Source organism: Sorghum bicolor, chromosome 1 (assembly GCF_000003195.3).
Source record: "Sorghum bicolor cultivar BTx623 chromosome 1, Sorghum_bicolor_NCBIv3, whole genome shotgun sequence".
Classification (NCBI taxonomy): Eukaryota; Viridiplantae; Streptophyta; class Magnoliopsida; order Poales; family Poaceae; genus Sorghum; species Sorghum bicolor.
The window spans coordinates 54,320,123-54,337,320 of NC_012870.2; the positions used below are offsets into that span (position 1 = coordinate 54,320,123).

The window sequence follows — 17,198 nt, forward strand, 5'->3', positions numbered from 1 at the left end:
CATTTCCCTACCATTGCCATATAGCAGTCGAATTTTAAGTCGGTCTGATCATTTTCGCATTCACAAGACTAGAATCTAATTCTATAGCTCTATGGGCGATGAGTGACTCTAAGAGGAGGGCATAGCTGACGTCCACGGATTGGCCGGTGTGCCTCCATGGGGGGCAGTCGGGTGTGTGGCGTGTGTGTGCCTGGGCGCGTGAGTGCGTGTGTGGCGTGTGTGTTGTGTTTTCCTTTTTTTTAAGTGAAACGCAGCTTCGCCAAGTGCCAGATCGGCGGCACTTGGCGAAGAAGTCTTCGCCAAGTGCCAGATCGGCGGCACTCGGCGAATGGAGCGCGTGGGGCCGGCGTTCATTTTAAACAAACCAAAACTTCGCCAAGTGCCAGCCACGAGGCACTTGGCGAAGAGGGTGTCTATGGCGGCCCTTTGCATGGAAGCCGATGGCAAGGGATGGGGATGGATGCCGTCAGGCTTCGCCAAGTGCCTTTCTTCGCCGAGTGCTTGGCACTTGGCGAAGAGGCCATTTCGCCAAGTGCGTTTCTTCGCCGAGTGCTTGGCACTTGGCGAAGCCTTCTTCGCCAAGTGCCCGATTTTTGGCACTCGGCAAACTCTGGGGCACTTGGCGAAGCCCGGGTTTCCCGTAGTGACTGACCCCGTAATCGGCATTGATAGGAAAGGTGAGTACTATTGGAAAGCTGTAGCTACTGAGTTCAACAACAACGCACCAAAAAATAGCCACAAGAGGACAATCAGACAATTGATGAAACACTGGGGTGATGTCAAGAGGGATATCACAAAGTTCAGTGGGGCTTATGCTCGAGCTATGAATGCACGGAGCAGTGGGCAATCTGATGACATGGTCCTGAAAGCAGCCCATGAGTTCTTCAAGAATGGCAACAATGGTAGGTCTTTCATATATGAGTACTTGTGGGAAGTGGCCAAGGAGATGCCCAAATGGCGCAGAATTATCAAAGAAGAGAGCACATCAAAAAGGACCAAGGTTTCTAAATCAGGAGCATACACTTCTTCATCCAACCAAGACACAGAGGGGGAAACCATGAGTAGGGAGGTACGTCCTGAGGGGCAGAAGAAAGCGAAGGCAAGGCTGAAAGGGGCGGGAAAATCTGCTGCACCATCTCCTTTGAGCAACCAGCCAAGTCAGAATATGGTCATGTATCATGAAGCTATGACAATGAAAGCAAAATCTGCAAGAGCTAAAAAGTACAACACCTATTTGAAAATGTTGGCAATAGATACCTCAAACTTCAATGAAAAAGAAAAAACTAGGCATGACAGCATACTGGACCAGATAGCAAAAGACTTGGCTGAGGATTAGTGAGGAGTACAAATGCAATAAGAGATGCATGTATCCCTAGTATGTAGTGTAACTGTAGTTTTCAAGTTAATTAGTTTATGTAATGTGTTGCATGGTTGTACCCCTAGTATTTATTGTACTTGTTATTTTTTTTAGTGTTGGCAGTGTATTTGTAATCAAAGCAGGTCTGTACCCCACTATTAATGAAACCAGCAGATAGTTGTTGAGGAAAATATAGCTGTTGTGGTATGGACAAAGCATATAGTTGTTGACAAAAAGGATAAAAAATGTAGCTGTTGAGAAAAGGACAATATTGTCTCAGCTAGAGTATTATGGCTTATCCAATTAATTTAGGATTGTATGTTTCAATTGAGTTGCTTTGTAATAATATCTATAATAAAGCAATTGTGCTCGTATTGGTCTCTTCCTTTCATTGTTCTCAGTTTGCAAAAAAAAAGGAAATAAATAGTCTCCAAATAACTAGTCCATGCGAACGAACTAAATCAGTAGAGATTCGAGGTAGAAATACCTGAGCCAAGGCTTCTGCTTGTTGATGCATGTGCTTGCTCGCTGTGAGATGGCCTTGGACGCACGAGATCATCGGCCATTCGCTCGCCACGGGAGTTCGTTGCGCCGGCCGTCCGCGCACCACGGGAGCTCACCTCGCCGGCCGTCTGCGAGGTGGCTGCGCCTCAGGTCGCCAGCAGTACGAGAGGAGGCCGCGTCCGTCGTCGGCCGTTCGCGAGGGGGACCGCGCCCCAGGTCGTCGGGCGTCCGCAAGGTCGCCGCTCAAAGCCACCCGATCTGAATTTGGAGACTTCATCAGGACAGGAAGCTACAGATCCTAGTTCATGCAGTACTTGAGGAGCTGGACATGGAAGGGCATGGCCTGATTTGGTGGAAGGGGGGAGATCGGGGACGGAGATGACGGAGGCGGCGGCGGGCGGAGTTTTCCAGCAACTTGCGCGAAGGATACGAGAGGTTGAGGAGGACCGAGATTTTTAATCCATCATGGGACCCACTTCTATGGCCAGGTTGAGCCCTATACATTGTGGCGTTTGGAATAACTAGTGCCATCTGCTGTGGGACCCATTCATATAGACTGGTTGATCCCTGTATATTGTGGTTGCTCTAAAAGGGGTTGTAGATGCTCTCTCGGGAGTTAGTTGGAAATCATTAATTCATTCTCATTCCCAACACGTTTGCTCATCCTAGTATACAGCGATCTTTAATGTTGTTGTGTTGCGCCAGAAGGGGCTCCACCCGTTTCAAGCGGATCCTCTGCGTCCGTTGCGCTGAGGCTCCACATCTACCCATTGGCGATAGCTTCGCCAACAGGCAGAGTTGCCAAGCATGATTAAATGTGATAGATTGGTTCCCAGCACACTACATGACTTAGACGAAAGACAACTAGTGGTGAAGAATGCAAGCAGTTATGCAAAGTATCTCCCAAAAACGTTATTCACCCTCTCTCCCAATGCAGGATCACGAGAAATAATAAACTACAATTGCGGCTCATTATCCCCTACAGACATTTATTTAGAGAAATAAAACCAAAGTAAGTTGTGCTTTTAGTGGAGGCTGATAGGTCGTATATATAGAAGAAACCACATTATTCCATGCCGCGCGCAATCACATTCTAAGCTGATTAGATTTCCAATTTGCAGACCTAAAGCCCAAGTAACCAAAACTCCTTGTTTAGTTCGCAAAAAATTTTGGATTTCACTATTGTAGCACTTTCGGTTTTATTTGGCAATTATTATTTAATTATAGACTAACTAGACTCAAAAGATTCGTCTCGCAAATTACAAGTATGTTGTGCAATTAGCTGTCTTTTTTATCTATATTTAATACTTCATGTATGTGTCAGAAGATTTGATGTGACAAGGAATCTTGAAAAAATTTGGAAACTAAACAAGGCCTTAACTAAAAAGGAAGTTGTGCTCACGAATGAAAAGCCACATGTGTACGCCCATGCATTCCCTTTGTCTGTTCTGAGATTAAGATGGCAAGCGAACAAGTGTGCTTGTTCCTTTTTTCTATTCACACACATGACTTAGGCTAGTCTCAATGCATATTCCATAGGAGTGTCATGCACATTAAATAAGATGTCATATAAGTAAAATTGTTGACTTGACAGAGTCATTAAATGAAGGAGTTTCATCAAATAAGAGAGGAGTTTCATCCTTAGGCCAGTCTCAGTGGTCCGTTTCAATGCACTGTTTCCAAAACAAATCCGCTGACAGGACATCAATGAAACGAATAGTGAAACAACCTCCACCAATTCTAGTCGTGCCACCAAAGGGCCAATTTCTCACCACCAATTCTGACTCCTAACAAAGATCGACCACAATTCTCAAAAAAAAATTAAAGAAACAAAGATCGACCACGTAGAGAAGATGATGTTTCATGGTGGTACAGGACACATGTGTGAGGGGTGGGACGGCATATATGAGAAGACTCAAGACATCTAGGGTTCCGCCATATCATAGCTGCCATAAGAGCTAACAACATCAACCAATCCTACTGGAAGATGTGTTTAAGCATCGTGACAAGACACCTTGGCAAACACTTTCCCTGTAACACGTCTAGTCGCAGGAGTATGGTACGTAGATGTTTCCTGATGATTCTGGTATCCTAGACAGGAACACGTTTTGATCAAGTTTATAGTTCAGTTACTAATTAATTGAAGCCCACAGAATGCTGAAGTCATCAAAGCAATTCTAGGTTGGAATTGATTATCATAAAATTAATATTTAAATTTATGTAAATGAACTACCGTACACTTTCCTGACATTAATGTTTGATGTTTCAACTCAGCATAACTGTTTCTTTTGAAAACAGAAGTTTTATTTTAGTCTTCACTAACTTGCGTTCATCAAATCTTTATTACATTTCTAGCCTCCGAATGATAAAAACAAGCTAAAGAGGTCACAGGATGCAAATACAAAAACAACAATCTAAGTATGCAAATACAAAACAACAATCTAAGTATAAGTATATCAGAAGCTTGTCATCTATTTTTGGCGAACATCTCCAAAAATACATTAATATCACTTAATATTTACTAATCATAGATTAATATATTATTAATTATTTAACCCTACAACCCGCGAGCCTGGCCTGGCAGGAACAGCTGATTCGGACATTCTTGCCAAGCCTGGCCGCGCCCTTCCTGCATGGCCATAGCCTGGCCTGACGGCATCAGCAGCCAACCAAATAAGATTGCCATACATTCAGCTAGCCTAGTTCAGCCAGATGCAGGAAATCAGGTATGCAAATATATTAGAAGCCGGTCATCTATTTTTGGAAGAGCTCTCAGTATGCAAATATATTAGAAGTCGGTCATCTATTTGAAGAGCTCTCAGTATGCAAATATATTAGAAGCCGGTCATCTATTTTTGGTGAAGATCTCCCTTGGTGTTGTCTTTAAAATATGAGTTGCTCACTTAACTTCAATGTGTTCTATTTGTTCCGTAGGCTGCACTGAAACGTATCCGATGAGTGGCCCTGAAATAAAATATAGTATCTTTTCTGTCAAAAACCAAGTTATTTTGACTTAATAAATAGACGAGATAATTGTGTTTTTTTTCTCACACAAACTTGACACTGCAAATTATGATCTACTTATTGAAGCAAGAAGAAAAATATTTATATCAGCGGGGTCATCTGGCTGACGTAAACCAAAACAATTTAAAGCGCCATCCAAACAAATTATGGTACGTGGCAGACGTAAACTTAGTTGCTTTTCATCGAAATTATATCCATCATTTAGCAGTTTTTTTCTTTTCGCAGACAACTGGTGCTAGAATTTTACTGTTTGGTTGCACGAGTGAAATGAAACAGAGAAATAGACACAAAGAAAAAAAATAGCCATAAAAAGAAATAGCAGGAATGAAATGAAATGAAATAGAGAAATAGCAAAAAGCAGCAGGCAAAGAAAAGGAAAAAAATGCAAATGAAGCTGAGAAATGGACACAAAGAAAAAAATATATCCATCAAAAGAAATAGCAGGAATGAAATGAAATAGAGAAATAGCAAAAAGCAGCAGAGAAAGAAATAGCCATCAAAAGAAATAGCAGGAATGAAATGAAATAGAGAAATAGCAAAAAGCAGCAGAGAAACAAAAAAGAAAAAAAATGCTTTCGTTGAGAGTCGAACTCAAGACCTCCCGCTTACTAAACGGGTGCTCTAATCAACTGAGCTACGAAAGATTTTTGATTTGAGGTTTAAAAAGTCTAATTTTAATAGTTTAGACCTTCAATGCTTAAGATCCCCAATAGAAAGCATAGGCAGGCACCAATTGGCATGCCATTTATGCTCAGTGTTGCGAGCTCTAAATAAAACCCGTACTTCAATCAACTAGTCAAATTTCTACACAACGATTACTTTCAATATTACAATCCAACCATGTTCGTTAAGTCTTTTCTTGCAAGTTTAAACATGTTTGGATGGCTGTTATTTGACTCTCTAGGTAGTGATCGGTTGCCAGGCTAATTCTTAGCACTACGATTGACGCAAGTTTGAACATGGGCTTGTTTGGTTATTGGTCGACTAAGAAGGTACTCGGTGAAGCCTAGAATAATTCTTGGTTACCCCAAGGAAGCGCTTCTAGTCAATAAATTGCCTTATAGGGCTTTTACCACTTCTTCCACTTTGTATAACCCACACCACTTCGGCTTCACCTTAGTCTCTATCCCCCCTTCAGTTCACCCACCCTTGATTCTTGAACTTTTGACTCCCTCGCCCTCTTCACTATAGCCTCTATCACCGTCTCCCCTCACCTCTGGCGCCATGCTCACGATGAGCCTATCCCTTTTCATCCCTTTCTCATCAACACGAGTGCATGACAACACTTGACTGCATTGTTGGAGTCATGGTCACAACCAGCAAGTGAGACAAAGGGTAGTGCACTAGGGTGATAGCTATTTCAATGATCACGTTCGCCATTGTCATCCAGGAGTTTCAGTCCCCTATCATTGGGGACCATCAGATGCGATAGGTACATGGTGTAGTAGACAAGCTCCAGCGACAAGTTCTCACAACACATTGGGGCTAGTTTCAAGGAAACTCTACTTATGTTGTTCTTGTCCTATTGTTCTTTTTGTCTTCATTGAAGATGTGATTCATGTTGCATGTCATGATGTAGCACAAATCTATATCATATTGATGCGTTCATTGCAGATCTGGTAAGGGTTTATTCACATTCACTATCATTCACATACCATCTTCGATCATATGTGGTACTAGTATGATGTCCTAATATCCATGTCGTTGGTGATCAAAGCATCAATGCCATGTTGAATTGGATTAATTTTGGTTAGGTTGTTTTATTATATTCCAATTTGTTATGTTCATGATCTAAAATTACTTTTGTTGTCTATGGATGAAAGCATGATATTGTTGAGGTAGTAGGACTAGATTCTGGTACTCGATTGAGCTCTCTTGTGGTCACTGTTCATTTTTTTGTAAATGGTTTCAGTTAGATTATTTGTAGTTTGCCAAATTTATTCTGTTCATGTTCTGCCTTCCTCAAAATGGTAAATGAGCCACATAACCCACATGGAAAAAATTTTAGATCTACCATGTCTGAACCATGATGCAACAATAATTGAACAAAAATACACATAGACCAACAAGATGTATCAAAGGAAAGGTGGAGGGTGAGAGAATTAATGATGAGTGCCTGGAACACTCTATATCAAGCTTGAATTAAACACAACCATATTGGATCTGATGACCAAAGCTACAACCACTGGTTGGATTTGAGTTGGGATGCCAACTGGGGCTCAAGTTCATGTAAGAAATATAGGGAATAACTCAGGGAAGACTAGAGTGGTGGCAGCCAAATGGATCTAGTGGGTAACCCTTAGGAGGGTTTGGTAGGTCATTCAGTGCCCATGTGAGTTCTGCCACCTAGCATAGGACCAAGCTAGTCCGAGACTAGCTGAGCGGCGAGGAGGGCGATTTGAACACCCTAGTGGAGCCAGATTTGGGCATAGAATGGCCTTCGTCGGACTGACTCTAAGGCCATCCTCCGTGCAAGTTTTATGACACAGTTTCCAACACAACCATATTTTAGAAATGGTGCAAAAGAGTTTCATGAGGATGAAACTCTCTCTACTCCCATGATACTCTTATCATCTCTCTCTTTATTAATATAGTGTCATATCAGTATATTTAATGTGCATGAAACTTCATTGAGACTGGCCTAACGCCCCTAGCCAAGCATCTAATCAATGCGAGGGTGGCCCCATGGAGATGAGCTAGGGCCTAGGGCCACAAGGGGTCAGCCAGACATCCAATCTCTGTACCATATTGACATGTGGTAGAAAGTGGCCGCCAATGCACAGGCATAAATCCCATAAAAATTATAGGTCTATCACCGCTAAAAATGATTTTGCTTGGATAGTTTGCCTCTAACAATAGCCATATTTTCATATGCTGATTTTTAATAGATCCACTTCTAAAGTCAATTTCTATAGAAAGGGTTATGGCCATTGTGCCTGTTGACTATTTTTAGAAGACACATGTTTTGTTCTACTACGTACCTCCGAAAATAAAATAGGGGTTCTTTAAATTCTTTATTTTTGTATTAGTGAGTAGTGTGTATCTGGTCTCCACCACCTGGCAGGCCGCTATCATACGTGCGCGCGTGCTTGATGGTAACAGCTCCCATGATATTTGCTCATCATTGAACGCCTCCCAGATAGTCAGATTTTCTACATATATGTTTTGGCAAGCAATTCGGCCGGAGTCGTCCACTCTTATGCTGACTATGTACAAGAAGTTTATGTGGCAATCATATATATATCTGTGCAGAAAAAATAGCTAGCCTGATTATTGGATCGTGTCGTGAGTGATGCACGTGCGTCTCCAATTTGAGCTGTTGAAAAAGGGCAAATAATAGGTGGCCATTATTTTAGCGCAAGTATCATGCTTTACACGCTAAAACATGCACTCCTAATTTCACTCAATTCTAGTAGCTTAGCTAACTTCCAAGCTGTGGCACCCATCCAGATCCAACACGGACAAATTCTCTTCATCAAAAGCGTTATCCATGGCAAATTTTTCATGTACATCCACATCACAAGAGTGACACGTTACACGTAGATCGAAAGGCCTCCGCGCGGCTATATATCAACCACTGTTTTTTTTAAAAAATATTAGCCACTGTTTTTGAGTGGATGCATGACTCACATGGTCAAACACATTTCCTGCATGGAGACTAACCCAATTATTTGTTTTGCTTTGTTTTCCCTTTTGGTGTGATACATCACATGAATGACAATCTCCAGATTTGCCGGTCTAATTCAATTTTTTGGATGCTTATAGGGGTAAGGTGTGTGTGCGTGCGTTTATAAGGATAAGTGTGCGCTTGCGTATGTGAATGTCTGCGTCTGTAACTGGGTCTTGCAAAAAAAAGAATGACAAAGATATGCTCAAATAAAATGTCCTCTTGTTGTATCCTCATCTTCATGATCAACTTTGAACTACTAGCTACATTCGGTTTTAGGACACAAGTGTACTCAGTTCTCTTCTACATAAACAAATACTTATTTTGTTTTTTAAAAAATAAATACTATAAATGGCATGCATATATACCTAGTTCAAAAGGTGTATTTTTTCCTTAGTAATTAACATGTTCCCCAATAGATTTTTTTGAAGCGCCACTGATTTGTTTAATAAGACCATCTCCAAGAATACCCTATTTCCCTTCCCAATTCTTGGTTTTTAGCAACATGAGAAAAATCCCCTCTCCAACAACTCCTAATCCTTGCTACTAAATTTTACACACTTGGAAAATCCTCCGGTCGCGCATAACTTTACATGTAATCGAGGTTGCACGGATACTGCTTTACCGTGTGTAATAGTCCGGTCAATCTAGAGGTGAAAGGGAGTGAAAAAGAATGTTTCTGAAGCAAATTTACAAGAAAGAGAATATATAAAAATAGTTACAATAATTTAGAAATAGTATAAGATTGGTGACGTAAAATTGTCTTCTATATTTTAGGAGTGGATTATTGGGAACTCTTGGAGATGACATCCTTTTTTCTCTCAATATCTTTTTAGGAGTTGTAAAATTATATATTTTTGGAGAAAAAATAGGATACTATTAGAGATGCTCAACCTTTTGGCTACCAGCACAAGATACCGGATCCTTTACTTGTCACGTGCACGTTAGCACATGAATCCTCTTCTCATATCATCTTCCACCTCTAGTATGCATCTTTCCCAACTTCTCCATCCTCCATAGGCCGCCCCTACCATCTAGGTCGCCGGCGACCTCGCCACCCACCTTCCCCACCATCGCTACAACCCCACCATTCACAAACACTACACTTGGTCGCCCTAGCCGCCGACCTTACCCACCGGTTGTCCTCCGCCGCCCTTGAACTGCCACCACCGCCGGGCCGCCCACCGCCCCAGCCATCCCTGTAGGGCCGGAGGAGATTTCTTCAGAGCTCCAACCCTAACCCTAAGCTCGTCTTCCCCGCCACCGCCCTCCTCATTCACAGCCCTGCCCTTCTGCCACTCGCCCCGCGCACTCTCCTAACCAAGAGGAAGACGACATGCGTCAGTAACAGTACCAGCGCATGCACATCCAATAAGAATTTAGCAAGATATCCATGCTGATAGAAACAACAGCCATCACCGAATTTATGCCGCCGTCAATGTCAATAAGTAGCATAACATCAAAACTATCCAAATAAAAAAATTCCAGAGAAAATTTTGTTGGCTCCATCTTAGAATCAGCACAGGTGTGTCTATTTTTTTTATTTGCACCGACACGGATGGTCGGATAGTTAGTATCCATGCCGCACATTAGGCCCTGCCAAGTGCCAACCCCACGAGACCACGACCCTGTGTCGGCTGGCGGATCGCCGCCGATGGGCCTGCAGAATTACTGATCCATGCTAGAGTAACATCGATGGGCCACTACTGCTTTAGCGAGAGGTACTGAAGATATCTCTCCTGCTCGGCCAAAGTTTCGACAATAGTCAACTTAAAGTATCATCCTCTTTCATGATCTTGGGCCTACTTCTTTATCTCTTCAATCTATATATACTTATTAGCTTCCATTTATTTGTCAATTGGGAAGTAGTTCAAACATTGAACAACTTGTCGTTTACATATATTCAAAATATCATACACTCATTGCCCCATAATTAGCTTTATTTTGAGAAGGCTAAGAATGTTAGGTGCGTTCAAATCATTGAAAGGAGACCAATGATGCTATGGGACTTGCTAGTGTATATATATTTGGTCAATGTGGAAAATATGTACAAACATACACATCCCTTTCAATTACATGACATGACATGGAACCAAACAGTAAGCTAGAGTACTATCATTGCTCCCTGTTGACAATAATAGGGAGTGCAAACTAGTGGCAGGTGCACTAGCACAAAATGCGAGTGGTAGGCACACTATTGCACGCGGCAAAAATGGTGCACGAGTGCCTTTCTAACCTGGATCAGTGCTTATCCACAAAAGCAGAAGCAAGAAGTTGCAAACTCTACTAGCTTTTTGGTAAAGTTGTAGGGTCAGGTTCCCCATTTTTATTTTCAACTATAGTATGACTTTCCACTTGGTAAGGATGGATATATACATGCACCAAAAGCAGCCATCCATTGGCGGATTAAGGGGGGGCTGGGGTGGCTGCAGCCCCCCTCTTGGACTCAAAATTTTGTTAACATATTTTCTTTTTAGCAAAAGACTCCATGTATTTGGTATTTTTTCTATGTTTATTTTATGAATCTTTGCTTTTGAGCACTTTAAATTATTAATCTTAGCTATATCTATTAGTATACTGGATTGAGCAAGAAAAAAAAATTTAGCTATGTTATTTAGTCCCCCTCTTAGTCCGTTTCTGGATCCGCCACTGCAGCCATGTATACTACTATATGGTGGGTTGCCTTTTGGTGTACGTGCATGAATGCATGATGATCACTATATAAAATATTTTCCACTAACTAGCACTTTAGCAGTCACGTTAATTAAGCTTAACTTTTTATATATATATATATGATCCAAATGGAAGAACAAATTACACGAGCACGACGCATGCAGTCGACATCTATTTAGGCCTTGTTTAGTTCACCCCGAAAATCAAAAAGTTTTCAAGATTTCCCGTCACATCGAATCTTTCGGCACATGCATGAAGCATTAAATATAGACGAAAATAAAAACTAATTGCACAGTAAATCACAAGACGAATCTTTTGATCCTAGTTAGTCCATAATTGGACAATATTTGCCACAAACAAACGAAAATGATACATGCGAAATTCAAAATCTTTTCGCATCTAAACAAGGCCTTAGATAACTTGAAGGCGTTTCTTTTTTTTTGAAGAGATTAGAAAACTGGATGGTAATGGACTTTCTGACTCTCTTAACTTGTCGACAAGGAGTTGAGAGTGTATACATCTCCGTTCACGGACATTATTGACGAGTAACTTTTTTTAGTGTTAAAAGTTTCAGAACGAAAGGATATTATTATTAAGAGTAGCATCTTCAAGAGTTTTTTCTAAAATTTACTCTCTATAAATTATTATTTGGAAAGTCATCGTCTATAGGTTACAATACACATAAGTTGGTTTGAATATTAACCAATACAAACAGTTAGACCGGGACACCTACAAATACATCCGTACAACGTCGATTCAGTTTTTGATCTCACGTATGCATGCATGTTCTTTTTCGGCTCTTAGGGACATCATCATCTATAGATAACTTTTTGGCATTAGTGACTATGGTGATGCGGTGTCGCTAAAAAAACAGATATATGTACTCTTATCCTTTTTTTTGTTTAGATTATATTAGAATTTATACTCAGATTACTCAGGCAGATCGAGGGATGTATTGGATATAGAATTCCTAGTTATGCAGTTTACCGCAAGAAGTCCTTGTTATTATATATAAAATAGGAGAGTTGTAAATAAATAAACGGAGATAATTTTCAATTTTTACATTCACAAAGTTAGTTTTTGGGGAAGGCCACCGGACGGAAAATAAAAGAGAGAAATTTTTCTTGTCAATATAATGTATAAATATAGATTAATTTACTAAGTGATTTTACAGAAACAATTTTTTAAGTGAGCGTCGTTTTTCATTTGTGTAGTCTGCATGAGTGAGCATCATGTTTTAGCAGGAATTCACGTGCGTGCGTGTGTACACGGACGTGTGCATATATACGTATATGTGCTCGAGGGCAAGTAGCTGGTGGAGTGTGGACACTGATGACCTAAAGACACACACGGTGTCGTCGTCGTAATCAGCATCTCTCTCATCGTCCACAGGGTACGGTGTAGTTGAACATATGAGCAGAGTAAATTTTGGCTGGCGACAAAAGCTGCGGGCTTTGCACCTTTATTAGATTCCCAATTTTTTTATATTATATCAAATATTTAGACGTATGTATAGAGTATATTAAATATATATATATATATAATTATACAATTTGTATGTAATCTATTAGACGATTTTTTAAGCTTAATTAATCTATAATTGAATGTAAGTTATCAAATAAAATGAAAATATTATAATAACCAAAATTCAAAAAAAAAATCGTGAAAGAAGGCCTTAATTTGCTGCATCCGTAGGTCGTGGCTTGGGACATGCATGTGCAGTAGTGGCAGTGTTCGGCGCAGCGAGCTTTGACATTTGTCGAAAGCGATGTGTGGTTGAGGTCAACTCTGAGTGTGAGCGTTTTGTGCTCCCGCATCCTGGCTGAACTGTACCGCAACAAAATCCAGTTCAATCGCCCACGTCAAAAGGGGATAGTCTGTTTGGTTGCACGCCACTATTTGCCACGTCATAAACAGCTAGCAGCCTCAAAACAAAATTTGTTGTTCCGTTGGTGAAAAGGTTGAGACAAAGAAAAAAAGAGAGTAGAAACTTGCCACAGAGTGTGATGTTGGCTTTGGACGTCACTTCCGTGATGACGCCGCGGCGCTCATGGAGTGTGGTAAGTTATGTGGCCCCTAACCATACAACCTCTAGACTAAATGCATCCACCACACATATATACTTCATAATATTGTCATGATGTTGCTTTGCTTGCTTAGCATCATGCATATAGATACACAACTTTATTTTTTCCTTACAAATTTTGTGCACCAGCTTTGTCATCTTCATGTATATTCAATCTGATTGAGTATTAAATTCTTAATTTAGACTTATACCACTACTCTCGCAAATCCAAATTGTAAGATATTTGACTTTTCTAAATATAGTGTTTTTATTATGTATCAACAATTGTCAAAACTGACTTTCAGGTGTACGTACCACAATTTTCTTTAAGGCCTTGTTTAGTTCGCAAAAAAATTTGTTTTTGGCTACTGTAGCATTTCGTTTTTATTTGACAAACATTGTCCAATCACGGAGCAACTAGGCTCAAAAGATTCATCTCACAAATTACAGGTAAATTGTGCAGTTAGTTTTTTTATTTTCGTCTATATTTAATGCTCCATGCATGCGACCAAAGATTTGATGTGACGGGGAATCTTGAAAATTTTTGCTAACTAAACCAGGCCTAAGAATCTATTTAAGTATTTCTCAAAATAGGCGTGTGACTGCTCCTAAAAATTGATTTCTACAAAGGCGAGTACATTATCGACCACCCTAGAGGTTGTTGACCGTACTTGAAAATTGATTTCCATGTATCCCACTCATGTATATCACATTTTACATAAATAGTAAAAAATAGTAAAATAAAATTAATTATGCAACTACTAATGTGCCCCTGCGTAGCAAGTCAAATGATTTTTCATGTGAAATATATGTGTGTGCAATTCCTAGGATTCGAAACTAGTAACCTCAAGCATAAGGCCCTATTTCATCACACAACACTTTTGATCTCTTTATTAGAAATTAAATGCCTTTATTTTTTTGTGACGGTCTATATAATACCGCTTTAAGAAATAATATTTCTATGGTTGGTTTACAAAAACCATATGTGAAAACAGAGATATTTTTACATATTGTTGGTAACACCAATAATCTCATATTGTTTTTTATAGGTGATCAGACTTTGGAACCATTGCTAGGTTTTAGATCCTTGCGTGCCTCCAAAAATTCGTTTTCACTAGTGTACACGTGATCGACTTCATGTGACCCGGTTCTGGTCACCAACTCACTTAGGTTCGCTACCATAACATATCATCCCATAGTTTTTTTAGCAACTGTTTATTAGTTCAGTGATATAACTACGACGTGCCGCACTTTCTTAGCACCTTGTCTCAAATGTCATAGACTCATTTTTTCCGAACTTTGCCACAAGTGTGACTTTAATTTTTTCCACCAAATTTTGTGGTAGACAGTTTGACGAAGGTTTGACGTGGCAAACTGTGATACCAACCAATACCACTTCGACAAACCATGACACCTTTGCATTTTTGTTTAAGGCGGCGTCAAACCGAATTATGATTTCTAAACTATTGCTAGTGAAGATTCAATCTAACATAGAGCCCGTTCCGCTTGTGTCCTTAGCCAGCCAAGCAGAACACCTATGCACCATATGTATGGATTAATGGATACATGCCAATTTAATACCATGGTCTAAATATTACCCCCTTTATTTTAAATTATAAAACATTTTGTTTTTTCTAAATATATTATATTTACTATATATTTAGACATACTGTATATCTAAGTGCATAGCAAAAATTATATACCTAGAAAAGCTTAAACATCTTATAATTTGAAATAGAAAGAGCATTGGCTACCTAAAATTAGTCAAAAACTCATCTAAAGAGAGGAACAATGGTTATTTTTTATGAGCCTCAAGGGCTGGCTCTAGATGAAGGACAACCAGTACGACTTGGGACAGAGTAGCCATAAACATATATGTAATTAGTAGATAAATTAGACAGATTTAATTTGGAGGCCCAATAATTAGCCCATTTAAAAATTGACAAATATAAGACATCTAAATCTGTAAATGGATATATATAATAACTAGGCTGGAAATGTGTGCTCTGCCACACGTGCAGTTAAAAAGTTGGAAACACCGATTTTAAACAGGATATAACAATATTTTAAGTAGTTTTTAAGGCCCTATTTGGATGCAAAGTAACTTTTTTGGAGTTTTGGAAAATACAATAGTTTTGTAAAATACTTTGATTTTATAGTGCCATCAAATGTTTGGGTGCAACAAACTTTATGTTTTCAAATACCATGGTATTGCTGAAACTATAGTATTTTTAGGGTTTTCTCTAGATCTCTTTTTTTCTATATCACAGTTTTGCACATAAAATGGCTCTAAAACAACAGTTTTTTGATACTATGGTTTGTAATACTATAACAATCAAACAAGGCCTAAACAATATGTGAGTGAATAGTAAATAGCACGTGAACAATGTTTTCATGGGAACAGTAATTGACGTGACCTCAACGGTAGATTGCACATAGATAGGCGGGGAGGTTTTCTAGATACATAGCTTTTGTTATACATCTAGTTATATATACACTATTATCTAGTTACATTGTAAAAGTTATGTATCTAAAAAAAAGATAGAATGACTTATAATTTAGGATGGACAAAGTACGACATAAAACATAAACATATTGTATTCTTAATCTTATTTTTGAAATGTCACTATTCAAGAATTTTGGATAAACTAAAGGAGGAGAGAAATTGATTAATAACGGCATAAAAGTCAATGCAACCATTACTGTGCATAAAAGTGGCTACGGTTGGGAGGGAAAATTATGCCAAAGAAGATTCTTATGCTTATATAGAGTATTTTCAACATCCATAAATACTTGAAGGAATATTCTGGTGCATAAAGGCATTTAATCACATATGCTATTTTTGTGCCATCGGAGCAATTCCATTGTCTCCTCTCCGCCGCATCATCTATCACATTCTCCGAGTGTATCACAAATTTGCAAGTCAAAGTCCAACTCTCAACGCTGCAGGGTTCCTTTCAAACATTCTTCCCCTAGAGGCGGTTGTTCTTTGTCAAAACAGTACAAAGTTGGGAAATCAAGGAACTGAGCTAGCTACAAATTGATTCAGACAGAAACTACTAGTACTTATCGTCCCGTTTGGTTCAAAGTAAACTTTAACTTATATCATATTGGATATTTGGCACATGCATGAAGTATTAAATATAGACTATTTACGAAACAAAAAACACATTTAAAGAATAATTTGCGAGACGATCTTTTAAACCTATTTAGTCCATTATTGAACACTAGTTGTTATAGTTATAAATATGCTATAGTACTTGTTAAACTTTACTCCCTCCAACCAAACACGCCGCCAAAGATCTCTATCCCGTACATGTTTGCAAATTTTACGCCTTGAAGTAGAGAAACAACTATTCCCTCTTCCCTCGAAGAGATGTTGCATGTTTGTACCATTTCAATTTACTATCTTATTCTATGCAAAGATATGTTTCTCAAATGCACCAAAGCATCTTTCATTTTACGACAAACATATAATAATATATAGGATAAGCAAGTTTTGTATTACAATACTCCCATCGTTCCAAGTTGTAAGGTCCTATTTGGAACACAGGAATCACGTAAGAATTCACAGAAATCAGTTCAATTTCACGGGAAAACACATGAACATGATTTATGGTTCTGGTTTTTTAATACATAGCTTCAATCACGTACATAGACATAACATGTGTCTAGGTGCATAGCAAATGAGATTTAGAAAAAAGCTAAAACAAATTACAATTTGGTAGGAAGTGAGTACAAGTCACGCATGTATCTACTATCTACACGAGGATAATAAGATGACGGTTTTTGCTCAGTCCTGTGGGCAGCCGTAGAGAATCCGAGGAGCAGGAGTCCTGTGGGCCGTGCCGGTGCCGTGCTGTTGCTCCCCCTCCCTTCGTCTCGTCTATAAATACCCTCCCGCTCCC

General features: G+C 39.5%; 1 protein-coding gene and 1 non-coding gene across 2 annotated transcripts; one reads left to right on the forward strand and one right to left on the reverse strand.

The window, feature by feature from the left end:
- On the forward strand, positions 416-1,336 carry LOC110432175 (glutathione S-transferase T3-like). Its single transcript, XM_021452125.1, has 2 exons — positions 416-480; positions 673-1,336. Exons 1-2 carry the CDS (start codon positions 416-418, stop codon positions 1,334-1,336), a joined length of 729 nt encoding a protein of 242 aa, XP_021307800.1.
- Positions 5,456-5,529, reverse strand: TRNAT-AGU. Its single transcript has one exon. It is a non-coding gene; the product is annotated as a tRNA-Thr (tRNA).

Excerpts from the sequence above, each read along its gene's own strand:
- LOC110432175 (XM_021452125.1), top strand. The coding sequence starts at position 416 with ATGGCGGCCCTTTGCATGGAAGCCGATGGCAAGGGATGGGGATGGATG. Across the intron at positions 481-672 it reads ATGCCGTCAGGCTTCGCCAA|GAAAGGTGAGTACTATTGGA; the intron begins GTGCCTTTCTTC and ends CGGCATTGATAG.